The sequence below is a fragment of the Cygnus atratus genome, chromosome 2 (assembly GCF_013377495.2).
Source record: "Cygnus atratus isolate AKBS03 ecotype Queensland, Australia chromosome 2, CAtr_DNAZoo_HiC_assembly, whole genome shotgun sequence".
NCBI lineage: Eukaryota > Metazoa > Chordata > Aves > Anseriformes > Anatidae > Cygnus > Cygnus atratus.
In genome coordinates, this window is record NC_066363.1 from 98,734,835 (window position 1) to 98,752,316 (window position 17,482).

At 39.4% G+C, this 17,482-nt stretch overlaps 1 protein-coding gene across 3 annotated transcripts in view; it reads right to left on the reverse strand.

The window, feature by feature from the left end:
* Positions 1-237: 237 nt before the first annotated feature.
* Positions 238-17,482, reverse strand: part of ZNF407 (zinc finger protein 407) — a 337,501-nt gene continuing 320,256 nt past the window's right edge. For all 3 annotated transcript variants that reach the window (XM_035550564.2, XM_050708975.1, XM_035550565.2), the window contains one exon: positions 238-2,732. In XM_035550564.2, the coding sequence (XP_035406457.1) occupies positions 1,375-2,732 (1,358 nt within the window). In that variant the 3' untranslated portion in view covers positions 238-1,374. The remainder of the gene's footprint in view (positions 2,733-17,482) is intronic.

Sequence of the window (17,482 nt, forward strand, 5' to 3'; positions counted from 1 at the left end):
GATAGGAAACCCAGTTATCTCTAGAGTCAGCATGGCTTATACCCTAAACACTTACACAATTATATTAAGCATGCATGAGGCACACTTCAGAAATTAGATTCTTTTATCTTTATCTAGCTAGCTAGCTTGAGAAAGGAAAAGAGAAAATGCACAGACATAACAGATAGCATTTGTTTGCTCCTGCTGAATGCCAGTTCTGTTTATTGCTTAATATTAAAAATCATGATGCTTCATTTTAATGCTAACATTTTATTTGAAAGACAAAAACAAACAAAAAAAAACCAAACTCGCCAGTTCATATTTTACATTTTTTTTAAAAGAAACAAAAGCAGTTGTATTGTGAAACAAATCTTTTCAACATGAACTTGCATTGGACAATTGCAGTATATCCACAGCTAAATAATTGACATTCTGGACTAAGCAAGAAATACAAGGTCACCTTTTTTTTTTTTTCCTACTTAATGTCAATGTCAGAATTTTCTTCAAAAATGCCCCATAACATTTCAGAAGTCGCTCACAAAATGAACTGCAAAATGGTATTTATATGAAGCATATTTATAAGAAAAGCAAAACACTGACAGTGAGAATATTTTTTCAAAAAAAAAAAAGCACATTTCATATGTAGGACTCTCATCTAAATTTAAGTGGAAGATACAGGCATCGAGTTATCTTTTCTGAATGTGTATAATCAAGAATTTTCTGAAATGTAGCAACTCTTCCCTAGGAAAAGTCTTATGCAATACCATGAAAGACTAAGCTACTATTAAAAAATTTGATTCCAGATGGAGAAAACACTTAATTTGATGACATATGTTTCACCACAGATATTTTAAAGTAAGATTCTAGAAAGCAAAATGTCACCTGTTCTTCTTTAAAATAAAGAAGGGCACCAATTACAGTACCTAAGCTTACCTGATCACCTTGTCATTGTAATGATGCACTTTTTGTAATTTTTTGCTTATTTATCTGTTTATAAAATATACATGTAAGTGAAAGTATTTTACTCTTGTGATTATGTTAGACAAAAAAGAAGGCAGGGATTTACCCTGAGATAAAACAACATTTGAAAAAAAATAAACCAGTGAACAGAACAATACCTACTGGAGAGGAGGGGGATATTTTTATCCTCTTTTGTGTCCTAACGCATTTGCTTTAAAATAATCCCCTATAATAATTCTCAGAGCTATTGTAACAAGATTGTACTGTCCTTTTCAGTGAACTCCTCCTAGTAGCTGACCTTCACCTCCCACAGGGTGCATATTTGTTACCTGCCTGTGAGGATATTGTATTGAGAAGGTTTTACAGAAGTTGTTCCAGGAATACAGTGCCTCCATGGATCTGATCACCTGCATCAAGCCTATGAGATAAAGCTCTTCATGCTTCTTGTACTTCGTTTTCATCTCCCTGGCCCTGAACTACTTGTGAGCCACCCTCCGTATAAATGACCATGCTTGTTAACTGTTCTCCTGCTCTATCAGGGGATACAGCTTTTGCTTCTATAGCAGTACCAGCCTGCAAAATCTCTTGAGACCCAGCTGTCTCTATCACAGCGTGCGAGTACACACCAGGCTCATCCTGCATGTCTGGTGGCAATTCTGTGACAATGTAGTGGGTTGCACCTTCCGAGAAGTCACCATCAGAACCCTGAACCATGGCTTGAGCTATTTCTTCAGTGACGATAATCTGTGATATTTCCCCATCTGAATCGACTAAATCCATGTGTTCACTCTGGACACTGAGCGCGTGGCTACCAGCTTCCTGCATAATTATCTGAGAGCCTTCTCCAGCTACCATATGCACAGTCCCTTCCTCATTTACAATGACCTGAGTGACACCTTCTTTCATCAGCTGGTCGGCTGCAGCCGTATCACATACAGCAAAATGTAATACTCCTTGGACCATTTTCTTGAAGGCAGCCTGAGCTCTCTCCTGAGATGCAATTATAGCCGATGGGTGCATGACCTGCGTCACTACTTCCATAGGTTCGGTATCTTCCTGAGTCTCCTGAACTTCGTGGAACATTTGTATTTCTTGTCCCCCTGCATCACTGGGGACACTGGGCGCCTCTGGGTTTGGCATTTGCAAGAAATCTTTGTGACTAGACCTGCTTCTGTCAAGGAGTCCAGATTTGGTTTCCACTTCGCCCAGCTCTGTTACAGCACAAAGCAAGGCATCTAATGCTGACGAGGAGTCTTGGGGATGGACTGTAGCTTCAGAAGCATCTAAAACTTCTTGTTGCATTATCTGCTGCAGTACAGCACTACTGGAGTCAGGAACTGCATCTATAGGAACGGCCTCCTCCATCTCGGCTCCTGTTACAGCACCTTCAACCACTACCACCTGCGTGGCACCATCTGCTAGCTGCTCGGTAAGTATCTGCCCTGGAACCACACTACTCATGTGTGAGCCGTTTTGATTTGTAGCTATGACTTGCCCATCCTCTGTAATATGGACGACCCTGGCCATCTGACCAGCCATTGCTAGAGTCTGAAGGGTAGCTGCTGCCGTTTCTTCCGCAGAGACATCAATTGCAAAGTCGCCGTCATATCCTTGAATAATAATAACTTGCTGAACTTGTTCAGGTGACTGTGGCTGCCTTCTGCTGCCTCGAAAGGCCTTCTCTTTAACTGGAGAAACCTCTCCCAGTGCTGCTGCAGTAAAAGGACTCGCAGTTTCCACAAAGGTTGCTCCTTGCCCCTTCAGCCGGCACTCATAGGACTTGGATACAATGCCTGCAAGACAAAATATGCTGTGAACATGGTATCATGGAAAATATCGGTTCATTACTTTAACAAATTGTAGCTTAAATGGAAGAAAATTTCTTGACAATTTTTAGATTTCACTGGCAGAAAACACAGATAAAATGAGCAAGTGAACAAAAACAATTTGCATGTTTTCCAAATAACATACTTACAGGTTGAAGTAATTGCTGAGTTTAACAATGCTGCAGCCTATTAACAATTTAAATCTGTTTTTTTAAAATATGCTGTACAAAAAAGCCCAGATAAATACAGTATACAGTTAAAAGCCATTAACACATCTTTTATAGAAAATCCTATTGGTGATACTTGGGTACTTTGGCAACGAATTTTAGGATCGTATGTTACGTTAAACATATCTGGGTGTGAAAAACTGTGGTTGATCTTCTTAATACTCCGCTTTTGTTGGCGAGGTAATTGCCATGCTGTCAGCTTGATGCCGTTGTCTTCCCCTTCATTTCCACCTAGCACCTTCTCCAGCACACCTTACTGGCTCGGTTCACTAGCCTAGTTACCTGGAGAAAACGCTTGGCAGTCTTCTCACCCTACGCAGGATATTTTATGCAACTATCACCCAGAGAAACCTCAATTACACTTCTTAATTACTTCTATGTGAAATCAATTAATAGATACAAATACCTTTACCTACACGTTGCAACTGCTTATTTTGCCACTCAGTCTGCTTTTGGGTCAGCGAAGGCTTCCTCCTCCATTCTCAACACTAGCAGTGATGCTTCAGCAAAGCAAATGATGCCCAAGGCCACACAAAGCCAAGCCCATCACCCTCAAAACATAGCCTCGGCGTTACCCTGCCGCCCATCTTGTCTTCCAGGAGTCTAGGCAGACATGACTGACTGCACCCTGTGACCAGCCCCGTGGCAGAACAGCTCAGCACTTGCTGTCCCCTTGTCATGGTGCCATCCCCAAGCCCCACTGCAGCTCCTGCAGGCCCACAACCGGCGCACACAGAGAAGAAAGTGGGACCCAGACACCGAGATCAAGGCGAGGGTTTGGTGCCAGGTGGGCCTTGGGAAGGTTGATGAGGCCCCTGATGCTGAGGCCGTCCACACCCACGCTTTAACTGTCAGGCCCTGATCCCACAGAGAACTACACTGGGCTCTAAAAACCACAGACTCATCTGCTTGAAGGTAAGTTCACACTTACGAGATGTGCTACACTGAGACTGAGCACTTGGCATCTTGCAGCCTCTAGCAAGTTGATATGCTAAGGTGAGTATCAAGCTAATATTCCAAGGTAACACCAGAGCCTAAAAGACTGGGCTCTTGCTGGCATCTATCTATCCATCTATCTGTTATTTTTTCTATTACAAAGCTTCTGGTGGAGAACTGTGCTATGAAGCACAGGTAATTGTATTAAGCTGAAAGGCTGCAAATCACTTTCAGAAGTCTCAGCTGACGTTACACAACTTTCTCCATCTTAGTTTGCAAGGCAGGTTATCTTTGGAAAAGAAAATTAACAATTTAAACCATTAGAGTGTTTCCAAGTGATGCTGCTTGATGTATCTGGCACATACAATTGAAGTACATTTTGTCAGGCGTAAGCTGTGAGGAGGCTTACTGTGGTACGACTGGTTCTTATCCCCACTTTTCCTCTTCTCTCTGTAGGCACTGACATTCACGAGACCCCCCAAAGAGCAGAAAAATAGGAAGGGGAAATCAACATAAAATGACAATTATCTTAGCTCCTCCACATTTTATAATAGAGTAGAAGTAATTAATTCTCTCAGGAATCTTGCTTTGTTGACATGATAAAAGAGGAGCCTGGCAGTGATGTGGCACAAAATCAAAATAACTCTACAAATCATGCATTTTCCACAGGATTTCAAAATCAAAATAACTCTGCGATCATAATTTTCACATGCATGCATCAAAATCATGACATCTTTCCCCTAAGATAATTATAATTTATGTACAGGACACAGCATCGCTGCAGCGAGGAGAAGCTCCAGTCTGGGGAAGGGAAAGAAAAAGGAAATCCATCCTGTTTTCATCTCCTAAAATAATTGCTGTACCCATGAATCTGTGCTGTGCCGGCCTTTACTGTGCAATTGAACAGGAAGTCTCCTGGGTGAAAAGCTATCCAGTGAATCCCTCGCAGCGCTGATAATTATGCCATTCTGACTGCTTACTTAATCTATTTGAATCCAGAGGTGAGTTAAGCCACTTCCTGACCATTAAAGTAAACTACATGGGTAAATACTGCTGTCACTAAGGGGTGTGATGAAGCTTAACTACACCAACATCTTAACCTCAGCTCGGTGCAACCCCAGCTATTCCATCACAGTTCATAAATGCGATTGCAGGTCCATCTTTTGATTCAGCAATTTAATAACTTCGAGTGCTGTCAGTACTGCTTTGAAAAATGGCTCCTATAAAATGTAACAGCCTCAATCAGATTGTAAAAGATTCACCCACTGAAGATTCTTCCATTTCAACTATAATGAATTAATGTTGAGCTATGTAGAAGTTCAAGTGTCATTTAAACTAATGTGAATCTACTGTAACTTTAAATTTTTACTGGACTATGACCAAGAATTTACTGGGAACATCAGCTTCAATTTTAGTGATTTTTCATGGTAAATATGAATTGCAGATTTTACTGGTTTTCTTTTGTTCTACCAGCGAAAAGCCAAGTAGGGAAGATATTTAGAAAACAACATATTTTGAGGCTTAGCTGCTATTTTGACTTTGAAACAGCACATTTCTATAATGGAGCACTGCTATCCAACACAACATTTGCAGGAATTTTTATGTATTTAAGGAACATGTCACATTATTGGACTATATGTAGCAACAAATCATGTTGTCCTACTAAATTCAGCCTGCCTCTCACCCCCTCTTAAAAGCTGGCAAAGAGAAGGGGTAAGTGTTGGCTGACATGGCAAACATAAGCTGCAATACAAGCCCACATTAATATTAGGAAAACTGGACTTGTTGCTGATTGCGTGTCACTGCAAATTAAGAAGATACACAAATAGGCATTAAAATGACAAAATATAATGATATGAGAGCTCATATTCAGACAATTTGTAAAGAGGTGTTTCATATCTAGGGGTGCAATGATCACAGAATTGGTTTCTTTCCAAGAAGTCTGTCATTTCAGCAGGACCATTATTTATCAGTTGGAGTCTTGAGCGACTGTTAGTTTTTTATTTGAAAATGTCAGGATTTTTTAGACATTAAATCCATATTCGCAGGTTATTTTAATTCTCAGAGACCACAAACTCCCAAAATAGGGCTAAAAGAAATGCTTTGATGTTTAATGTGCTTCTGGGAAACTACAAATAGGGTTTAGTACCTTTTTCCCTCTCTTTTCCTCAGTACCTGACTTCCTTTTGTGTGTCTGTTTTATTCTTTTGTTACTGTCATCATTTGTTCCCCACAGAATAAATACCTTATTCTTTTGTTAAGCGTACATTTAATTAAAACGTACAGGATTTGTGCAGTAAACTCGAATGAAACAAATAAAACAAGGGCCCCCTCTCTTGAAGGCATACGTTGTGAATGAAAAATGTCATTACAGACTAAAAAATTTTGCAGTAAACAGGGCCTACAGAGAGAAGTTTCCCCCGTAATGACATCCATAAAATACACAAATGGCACTTTTAGTACCATCCTGAATATGGCATTTTCTGTGCTCTACACACAATCTAAATGGTTTGATCATAGAGCATAATACTCCATTGGGTTTATAGAACAATCAATGTTCCATAAAATGATGTATTTATCCAATAGTAGGCTCAGCAGTTACTGGTGTATGACATTGTAGGACACTGGCTTTGTACTGTTCAGCAGCACACATGCTGGCTGTAAAACTTATCTAACACTACTTCAACAACTTCATCTCATCTGTGTCAAGTAATTTGTTGAAGCCTCAGCTTGGTTTAAAAAAACTTGTAATAAAAATTCATAGGATTTTCAGGAGAATGAAAGCTGATGACAATAGAGAGGTCACATTGTGGCGCCACGCGAGGGGTCGGGGGTCAGCTGCAGTTCTAAAACAGAAAGTAGATTTCATGCATCGTGTAGCAGATAAAGATGGCATTAAGGAGACTTGTCTCAGAAAGAAATGCGTAATGTGTTAGGAAAGTCTCTGCTAATATTATATGTAAAGCACCACTTTGCTCTCTACCAGCCGCCTCTTCAGAATTTTAAACCTTGCCCAAAAGTTGTAGCAGTGGCTGTGCACGGTGAGGCTGGGCTGAGGATATCCTTCACGAGGAACACCTTTAGGACAAAGCAGTAAGCCATAGATGAAATAATCTGTTAGGATGACGGAAATGATCTGCATTTACACAGCACGCTTAAAACAGCTATTTTGCCTTTCCTGCGAAAGTTCCAGGTGACCTGATTTATAGCACCCTATTTGGCAACACTTAATTTTTCATACTTTGGTGATTAGGCACATTATTTACTGATACATACAAATATTTGGTGTCTATTAAAATGCAATGAATATTAAACAACGTGAACGCAAAGAAACATCTTTTCTTTCAACTAAATGCAACCTTCCTACAATTACAAGATATCGAGAATTCAGCTTACATTGGCTATCACTTGAATGAGCAACTGATGTCTTTATTTCAAAAGTTATTGTCTATTTGTCTATGTAACAATAAAATATTTTGACTGGTATGGTAAAAGCCCACCCTCCAAGTTCATAAAGGAATAATTTAGGCCCTGATCCAGCTCCAAATTTCTGCATTTTTTCTTTCATTCATTCTTTTTTTTTTTTTTCCTTTTTGTAACGATCTTTAAATAATTAAGTGTGGTCTAGGAACTGTAGCATGACTATTTTCTTGATTTTTGGAGGCCATAATAATAAACCGCATTTTTCAGATCTCTTCCTTAACCATAGTAAAAGTTATTCTTTTTCTTTTCTAAGGTGTTTTTTCTAGTGTTTTTTTTTTTGAATGTACAAGCAATACAGGGGCCAGCATTTTCAAAAACAGCTAGTTAAGCTATTAAATAAAAGAGGTTGTGAAGGCTCATTCATATCTTCTACTGAAGGAAGAAAATAGGATGGGTCAAACCAAGAAGTAAAATAAATCAGCAAGCCAAAAGGGCTCTGTCAGACCTATTATGTCCACAAAGGCAGCATATATTTGTAAAGTGGTACAAATAGATATACCTATAGGGAACTTAACCAGCTCCCTAAGAGACATAAAAAAATTCCACCACTGACAGAAGGTACGTAAATGGTAATAAGAGAGAGATACGAATGCAGTAAGGGTTTTTTCTTTTCAGTATATTTTAACTGTAAAAAGAAAATTAAATACCATAACCAATTCCAAAATACTGTGAGTAGTTCATCCTATACTTAAAAATCCAGAAATGTCACGTTTCAGGCTAAAACTCAAAACATCCTTTGCTTCTAGCTTTATCCTTTGTCCTCCATCATGTTTAGAAACTTCAAGGTCTTCTAAGAATTGCTTGTATAAAGGATGAAGCTCTAACCTTTCAGGTACCTTAAGCAAAGTGGCAGATGTCCATTTAGCTTTCTTAAAATGTAAAAGGAAATAATTTTGGATTTTTTTTCTTCTGATAACCAGACTGAAATTTTCTGCTTGTTATTTTGACATCGCATACCTTACAGGACTATGTCAACAGCAACAACAGAGAAGCGAAACACGAAACAGCCACCAAAATAAATAGCTGGGCCATTCAGTTACGGTGTTTAGGTTTGGTTTGGTTTGGTTTGGTTTGGTTTCCTTCCAATGTCCAATTAACCTTTGGGAAAAGGCCTTCTCTGCGAAAAATTTCAGCTTCTCTTTTCTTGCGCTTAAGGTCAAAAATGAACTCTATAAAGCCTAGCGTTACGGAAGCTACGCAAATAAAAAATGTATGTACTGAAACTGCCACTGACCACGGTAAACAGGTAAGGTGTTAACGCATAGATTTTACAACTGCCCAATGTGCACAGTGCCAGACTTTCTTGTAGACTACCCTTCCTCTTCACACACTTGCCATCATGCAGGCTTTATCTTCTCAAGTCCTGCTTGGGAGCAAAAGCCTCACTGAGGCATATACAGCAATTACCAGTATGGACAAGTAGCATTAGGAATGTATTTGGAGTACTTTAGCTAGCTTTTCCAAAGCAATTTAGCAGCTGGAGATGAGGGTAGCCAGCCTGGACATTTCTTTGCAGACCGGCTTCAAAGGCCCTCGGTTTGGGAACAACTGACATTGATGCTACACGGATGTACTTTTTCTGCTTTAACTCCTGCAGCGTAACTGCAGTGCTTTTTAGCACTTCTAAACCAGAATCCAGATTGCAAGAGAAACCAGTTGTGCTCGGTCAGACTGCAGAATTCTGTTTCCTGGGCCATCAGAGCATATAACATCACATGAAAAATAATAGGAATGCTAATATGAGAAAATCAGAAAACAAACAAACAAACCACAAGCTCTGATCATAAGACAAATTATCGGGATTTCTGAAATGGGTCCTAACTCAGACAGTAACTATTTTGCTAAAAAAAAAAAAAGAGCCCAAACTACTTTTTGTCATTATTATCTCAGCAAGAGTTTCTGTTTTTCAAGAATATATACATTTAGATCCTGGTCTCATAAACATTTATTTATCAAGAGTACTGCTTACTGCCATAGTTAGCCTCAATAGTCTCAAAGGGACTAAACATGGTAGCTTGCATTATGCATTGTGTTTGCATAATCAGGCCCTTGGGATTAACAATTCTGAAATTGGCTAGCCTTTCCCAACGTTTGATGTACATATATGCACTAAAGAGAACAGACACTTGTAAGGGACACCAAAAATAAAAAAAAAATCATGTTATGAAATGATCAAGCAGAAATTATATTCTTCTGTATACCAATCAAATCTGAGTATCGTGATTTCATTTATTTATTTATTCTGATTTATGCACCCATTCAGTAAAAAGGAGCACCTGTTCTTTGCTCAAGGGTATGTCTCAACCCATTTGAAAAGCACGGCAGCTTTTAGGCAGAATGTTTGCGAATAACTAGAACTAGTAAGTTTTCTTGGCTATTTTTGTTAGTTAAGATAACAGAAATTACCATTTGCTCTGCGATAGTCATCTCTGCATTTCATTTATAAATTCAACTACGTTACAGTGTATGTTCATATCTTTCCAGGGTAAATTACGGGAAATAACCATTTGTCTTCATTGTAGACACTTTTGTATGTATAGTAGAAAACAAACCTCTATTCAATAACTGCACAGAGGCACCATTAAAATCAAATTTACAGTAAACAGAACCTGCAGCTGGGGTAAAACACTAACTGTTAGTATTTTAATTATCAGCGAAGCTTTCGGAGGTCTAACATCTGCTCATAGCCAAATGACAGCAGCTGCTCGCGTACACTTAAAACAATGTGAATTTCTTCTATAAATATTAAAATGAATTGTATGTTGTGTGTTCATTGTAGCTATATTCCTATTAAGCTGTTTAAGTGTATAGGGCATTTTGAACTTCTTTCTTGTGGCAAATTCGTAAAGGGCTGACCTCTTCAAAAGAATGAGAGGCAAAGACAGCAAAAATTCTTGAGTCTGTAAATTGAAAATGTTTAGAGACAGTACTAGAGGTCACCCTCTGCCAAGATGTTGCTAGTAAATGCTAGCAAAACATCAGCAATAAGTTCTGATCATTGTGCACTATAGTACCTTCAAGGACAGGACTTCTCAGCAGGCAAGGTGTCAGGAGTCTATGGGATGGGTTATAACAAAAGCTAACACTCATTGAATAAGTAGAAGCAATTAATGCAGAAGAATTACCAGAAAAAAAATGTTCTATTTCAATATTCAAAGCATCGGAGGAGATGAGCGTGCTGTCTTTTATGGACTTCATCACAATCATACCGGAATGAGCACTGATTCATATGATTAGAAGTAATAATCTGTCAGAGAGAAGGAGCTCTGCTGGGCCAATATGAGATCAGTTAATTTCATGAACAAGGGTGAGCTTCATAACTTAACTTTGCAGCTTTTTATCTGGACACTGACATATAGCTGATCTGTTCATTTTCGTCTCTCGTTTGCTGGGAATTTAGGAAAGACAACTGGAGGAGTGACATGCATCTGTTCAAATGGTAGTGGTTGGCACAGTGAGCAAGCATTACAATCAGTTTCAGAAGAAAACACGGTAAAGAAGGTTGGGGGCTTTAACTTACACGTAAGTTCAATGGAGAAAGACCTATTTCTTTGCTTTTATAGCACCAAATGCAGTATCAGTGGCTAATAGTATTTATACATTTTTGCAATGGATCTGAAGCTAGAGAGGAGCTTTAGATGGTTTAGTCTGAAAGCCATAGGTCATGCCACCCTCTGCTTTGAAAGAAAAAGATGAGGTGCTTCAGCCTTACACGTGTAACCCTAACATAGGATCAACCACAGCTGTTCCCGAACTGGTACCTGGCATAAGACAAAGCCAAATTAATTATGCAGGCAGTTGCAGAGCTTTTGCCATCTGATTTCCCACCCCAAAGGTCTGTGTCAGTGCACTGTGTCCCATTACTTCTGAGAAGGAGGGAACAGGGCTGGGTAGAAGTGGTCCAGCTACTTCCCAGGGTGGCCTTCCCCTCTGCTGGCCCCATCACTCCACCTCAGGCATGGGAAGCATCAAGGCTTATAATGCCTAATTCTCAGAAAAGATGTTGATATTTCAGAGTGTCACACAGGCTTAGCAGTAACCACAGTATTATTTAAGAAATGTGAAGCAGGGTACGTGCTGGTCCTGGAGGGTGGGATGGGAAGCAGAGGCTGGAGAGACGGGTAACTCTTTTATACCACTTCCGAGGGTCGAGTTTGTGACAAAGTCTTCTTTTCATGATTCACCTCTGGTGAAGAGTGGAAGCAGCATGTTTCCAGCATATCTTCAAAGAAAGAGCTGTTCATATAATTGACCCTTCCACTGACAGAAATGTTATCTTCAGTGCTACTGATACAGTAGTACCTAAACGAGCTGTCTTCCACTTCCAGCGTTAGAAGGCACTAGGCTGTACGTAGATACAACAAGACAGAAGACACCAAAGGTGGTGCTTTCAGAGCCACTGCTGAACACTCCCGACGCAGGAATTGCTATGTCAGCGTGCCATGGCTGGATGCGACGTGAAAAGTAAACCACTGCACCATGGCTCGGTAGAAGTGCTCAGAAGCTCCTTACTCCAGGTGCTTCCACCCAGCTGCAAAGTTGTGTTTGTGAGATCTGAATCATTTCCATGCTGTACTGTCTATAAAGCTACCCAAGCAGTTGGGTAGCCAGAGGTAGAAATCAACAGCTTTTAGGTGGAATACACAGATAATAATAAATTGGGAGGAAGTGTTAAAAACATCACAAAGAGCAACAGGATGTAACATAAATAAATAAAAAAATAATGATGCAAGATTCAACTTGTGCTGCTGCATACTGGTGCACGTGGAGAAAGTTAATCTGCAAACATGACACTAAGTGAGAGATAAGTCCCTTGAGAACTGTAATGCTGAAGAAATCTAAAGAATGACAGTGGTCATCAAATTAGACATGAGTTTATGAAAAGATAAAGCAGGAACAGAAAACAGGCCAAAGCAATTTTTGATCGCAGGTTCAAAAGCATGTCTCCTGCACATTGCTCTGGTACAGATACAACTGAATTATGTCTCAGCTTCGCTAGGGGAGAGACACTGACTAAGGAATATTCAAAACAGAGAAACAAAAGTTATTAGAAGGCTGGCTTGCATGGAAATATTGAAGCTTTAAGTGCACACATTCTGGCAACAACAACCTCTAATTTTTTGATGCAAATGCTGAAGAGGGAGGAAAATTTTTGTCCCTTTTGGATCACCATAATCTGATTTTATGAAATGCTAAAACATTCAAGCCACACTGTGGGAAGAAATTTGGACATGGTGAGCAATGGAAGCCAGTTCAGCTACCTAGCCCTTCCAGGTGCCAAAGCAACGAGGCTCCCACAAGAGTTGGAATAGGTTTTAACCTGAGTCATCGCCATTTGCACTGCAAACCCATACCATCCCACAACAGTTCAGTGAAACATGGCATGTGATCCTCCAGTACTACTTAGTTAACTTCTGTAAACAACCCCGTTCTGAACTGAAGTTCACCCAAGACTGCGGCGCCTTGAGTCTTAAAAAGCCAAAGAATTTGCAATGACTGTCAATCACATGGAGCATGAATCCTACTCAAATACGGACTAGTAAACAAACCCTGCCATTCTGTCAGGTCATTTCATTATCTCTTCTTATTTTTTAGCTCCTGAGGCCCAGTTTAGACCAGGAGAAGAGGGAATGTTTAAAAACTATTAGTGATCACATTTTTGTAATACATTTTAAATTCCACTTAGCTGTTACTTCCGATAGTACTTGCTCGAAGATTTATTGTACATATCTGTCTACAACTGATGCCAAATAATGTTTAAAAACATGTTAATTAAATGATGCAAACACAATGGTTCCTAGTATGTTTATCTATAGCATGTTGCACAGTGCAGTGGATGCACTTCTTACTCTGATGTTACACAGAACTGCTACAGCATTGTTAGTGGTAACATAAGTGGACCCCAAGCACTATTGCTATTACTGGAACAGTTCAAATTTTTCAGTGCCATAGACAAAATTTCAGAGGAAGGCATGATAATTTCTGTGAAAAGTGGTAAAGCTTGATATATGACAAGACAGAGACCAGATAACACCCTCCCACCCCCCAAAATAAAATAAAATATTAAAAAAAACAACAACATCAGAAGCCTAAAGAAGCCTAAAGCCAGATACCTGGAAGATGCGATTTTCAAAAACACTGAGAAACTAACAGCTCCTGCTGACACTTATGTTAAAGGATTCTTATTTCAGCTACTTTTTTTTAGCATTACTTCTTACTCTTTTTTTCAGCTTCCGTAGTTTAGTGAACAAACAGTTCCCTAACTTCTGGCACATAGCAGACAAAACGCACAGGAGGATGCATTGTGGTCTGTCATTTCAAAGATGTGCAGATTAAAGAGCTTCTGAGCAGCCTGTGGCATCACAGGTTGAAACAGCTGCTGGGAGTCCCAGGTAGGGCTTACTTGGGGATTTCATAGCCACCTCTTCCACTATCCATTCCAGTGATCCAAAACCTCTTGAGGTTCACCATTTCTTTCAGTGTGTCTCCCAGTATCCTTAAAACACTACTCAGGTGCTTCTACTAAAATAAAAAGACTCTGAAGCTATCTGGATGATATTATTTTCTTTGTAATAAGAAAATACGCATATTAAAATGTAGACAAACTAAATCAATACCAGCGTCTAAAAGAACAAGCTAAAAGAACTCCAAAATAAAAGTATTTTCTCTTCCATGTGTTATTTTTTAGGGTCTCTTTCACAACAGAGTGAATTTTATGCACGAGTTTTGGATCTGTGTACCTAAAGCTAATTTCCTCAATGCAGAATTAGGAAGCAAAATAAAATTGGCCTGCTTTCTACTAGTGCTAAGTACAAGCACATGCAAATGCAAACCAAACAGAATGCATTTAAAATCTAATGGCATTTATCTAGCCATGTGCCTCCCTAACTGTATCTTCTGAATTGCTCACAACAGTAGTATATTTATCACTTTAACACCATAAAATAAGAAAGCATTGTTCTAACTTTTGCAGGCAGAGAAGTGAAAAGCAGCAAAAAGTGTGTTGCCAGGGTCACAGAAGAATTCCCAGGTGTATTGAGGCCCAGCTTTATGTCTTAATCACGGCATTATAATTTCTTAGAAGAGCCTATTGTCAACTCCCAGAGTTGAGGTACTCCATTTACCCACAGTGAAGCACTAGTCACATCACTGCAATTTTCCTGATAATGCCCTGTCAATGAATCAACCCCACGTTCGTGAGCAGAGAGGAGTTCAGTGTCCATGTATCCTATAATGAGGAATGCCGTGCTGCAATCTCTGCTGAGATTGTCATAGGTGTCCACCGATACCATCTGCAATTACAGAATTTTATGAGATGGAAACTGGTTCATTATGAAAAAGACTCAGTCTACCAGCTCATTTCACAGATGTCAGATGGTAGACTTCCTGATCATCACGATTCTTGCAAGTGCATAAGAAAGGGCCCATAGTTAGGCTTTTGGGAATTAAGCACATAGCTAATGCCAAGCATAGGCTTAAATGCTTTTTCTGAGTTGGGCTCTTGGTTAGCCCCAGTCTATGACATATTCAAAGCAGGGTCTTAGACTTTAATTTCTGTTTTAAAAAGGCCAAATCAGCACTGCTTGTCCTCAGAGGAAGGCCGTCATAAAGTTAGCTAAAAATCGCTTTTGTCCACAGCCAAATATATCTCTCTCTGGCTGAAATAACGTGAATCTACCTCTGCAAAATGGTTGTGTGAACATGTTTCAATGTACCCGCTGAATCCCATTTGAATGTTCACCTATTCAAACAAATGAAGACATTCCCTTTAAAAGGCTAAGGTAAATTAAGTAAGTTAACAATACATTTTTGTAGTTTTTAAAATAATTTGTATTTAAAAAAATATTGCTACACTTAAGAAGTATGTATAGTGTGGAAAATGTTGTTCATAAGCCTTTCTTTTCACAGAGTAGTCTCTCATACAGACATCTTTGCACTCTCAGACAACGATATGCCCACCTTCAAATCTGGTAACTACCAGCTTAAACAGACATCTTAATTCAAGACAGATTGGTCCATTTAAGAACACAGAAATTAAAACCATTCTCTAAATGCTGAAAGAGGCGCACATTTCTTCTGCAGCCATCCAGAAATGAAGCACTGTTTGCAGTAACACAGCCCCCTGCACACCTTCCAAAATAACCCTGTTTCTGTTGGAGGTGAACCTTGCCGTATTTTTTATTCCATTTTTAACAAGAGACCACAGAGAAACCCATGCTGGCAGTGTTCACCACACGGATGTAAACACTAAATGCAGACCAGAGCCCTGCTATGAGTTCTGGGGGACCTTTGATGCTCTGGGAAGGTGATGACAACCTCTATCGTCCTCAATATTACAAAACCCGCGTATCTGAGAGACTTTGTTTCTCCTCGTGCAGCTACCTCAAGGGGCAGTGGCAGTAACAGACATGCTCAAAGCCTGGTCTCTGGCCTTTCATACGTTCCTTTCATGGGACTGTTTCCATAACAAAGATATACTTGCTCTTGGTCAATTTATCACGATCTCCCTGAGCACCTTCCCTCCCACACCAGCACTTGGTATCCCCTCTGCCTCGTCATGAAAAAAAAAAAAAAAAAAAAAAAAAAGCAGAACAAAAGCCCACCAACCACACAAAAATTATATTGTAGATTTGTAGATTAATGGGCTGATTCTGGCATCTCAATTCAAATGGATTTACAACCACTGTGTTTAGCCCAGTGTGATTTCAAATAGAATTACTCCTGATGAATTTGAATGCAAATTCACAAAGCATTAAAACAAACCGTGTTTAAACTCGTTGGTTCATCAGATGCAAATATTGTGCATTAAGCAGGGAATACCCATTCATGAAAATAATGAAAACTGACACCAATATAATAAAATCATTACAGGTTTATGGATTCTGGGACTTAAACAAGCCATACCCTTGCTTCTCCTAACTGATTAAATGCTTCTTTGCAGTTTATGTTTGATCTGCAATTCAAAAACAAATTACTTTAGTCTTTGAGCCCAGAACCTTGGAAAATTGCTAGGAGGTTCTAACTCAGATTTGTTCGGGGAGAAGGGCCGGATAAGGGAAGGAAACTATGGGGGCAGGGAAGCTAGCAGTGCAATTGAGAGCAGACAGCACAGGAGAGGATGCAGTTAGATAAATCGAGGCTTACAGACTCTGCCGGCAAGCATTCATAAAACCACCGCACAAACAGCATTGTGCAGAACAAAAGGCAATGATGATAAAATTGGGCACTTTTGTTTTATAAAGCTGGCACAGATTGGTCTGTCACACCATGTGCTTCATTTTTATGAAACCTCAACCACCTTCACTTTGCATCATGTTTGTAGACAAGGAGTTTAAGTGCAGTAGGGCAATGGATTGCCAATTATTTCTGGTATTGTCCCACAGCAAGCCAGCAAGAATGAGTGCAACCCTCTTCTAGCTGATGAAGTAGATCTCTGAAGTTGCATCTAAACAGTATATACAGTCTGGTTCTTTCATTAATCCCCATCATCCAATTATCATGAACAAGTTTCCATTTTCAGTTAGATGACAACAGCCTAGCTCAAAACTTTCCAGTAAAATCTTTGTATCTAGACACTAAATTCTTCTCATAATGATCAGATTTAAAACAGCAAAACATTCCTCACTGAAGCGTGTAATGCTGATAATGCACTATTTTGCTGCACAACGTATGCAGTATAAAAAGTTCTTTGCTGCATCATGATCTGCTCCAATTTGTGTATAAATAGCACTTGTAATAAAAGGAAATGTAACACCAAGTTTTACTTAAATAACAGCTGCAAAGAGGCTTGGAGATATTGTAGCTAACAGACAACAAAAAAAGGATGGGCAATTGCACTAGCTCTTACTCAAAATCACAATTTTTGTTTTTCTTTTCCTTTTTGTTAATCTACTCACACCAATGTTAAGTATTTTAAACCCAAATATTTAGAGATCTATATGCTGGGATGGTCTGAGGGCAACTCGATTTCTAGAGTTCAGGTACCATCTAGATGTGCAGCAGACATCCGAAAGCACAGTCTTGAAGGTAATCCTCTCCATAAACTGATTCAGTCATCCCAGGAAAGCTCGT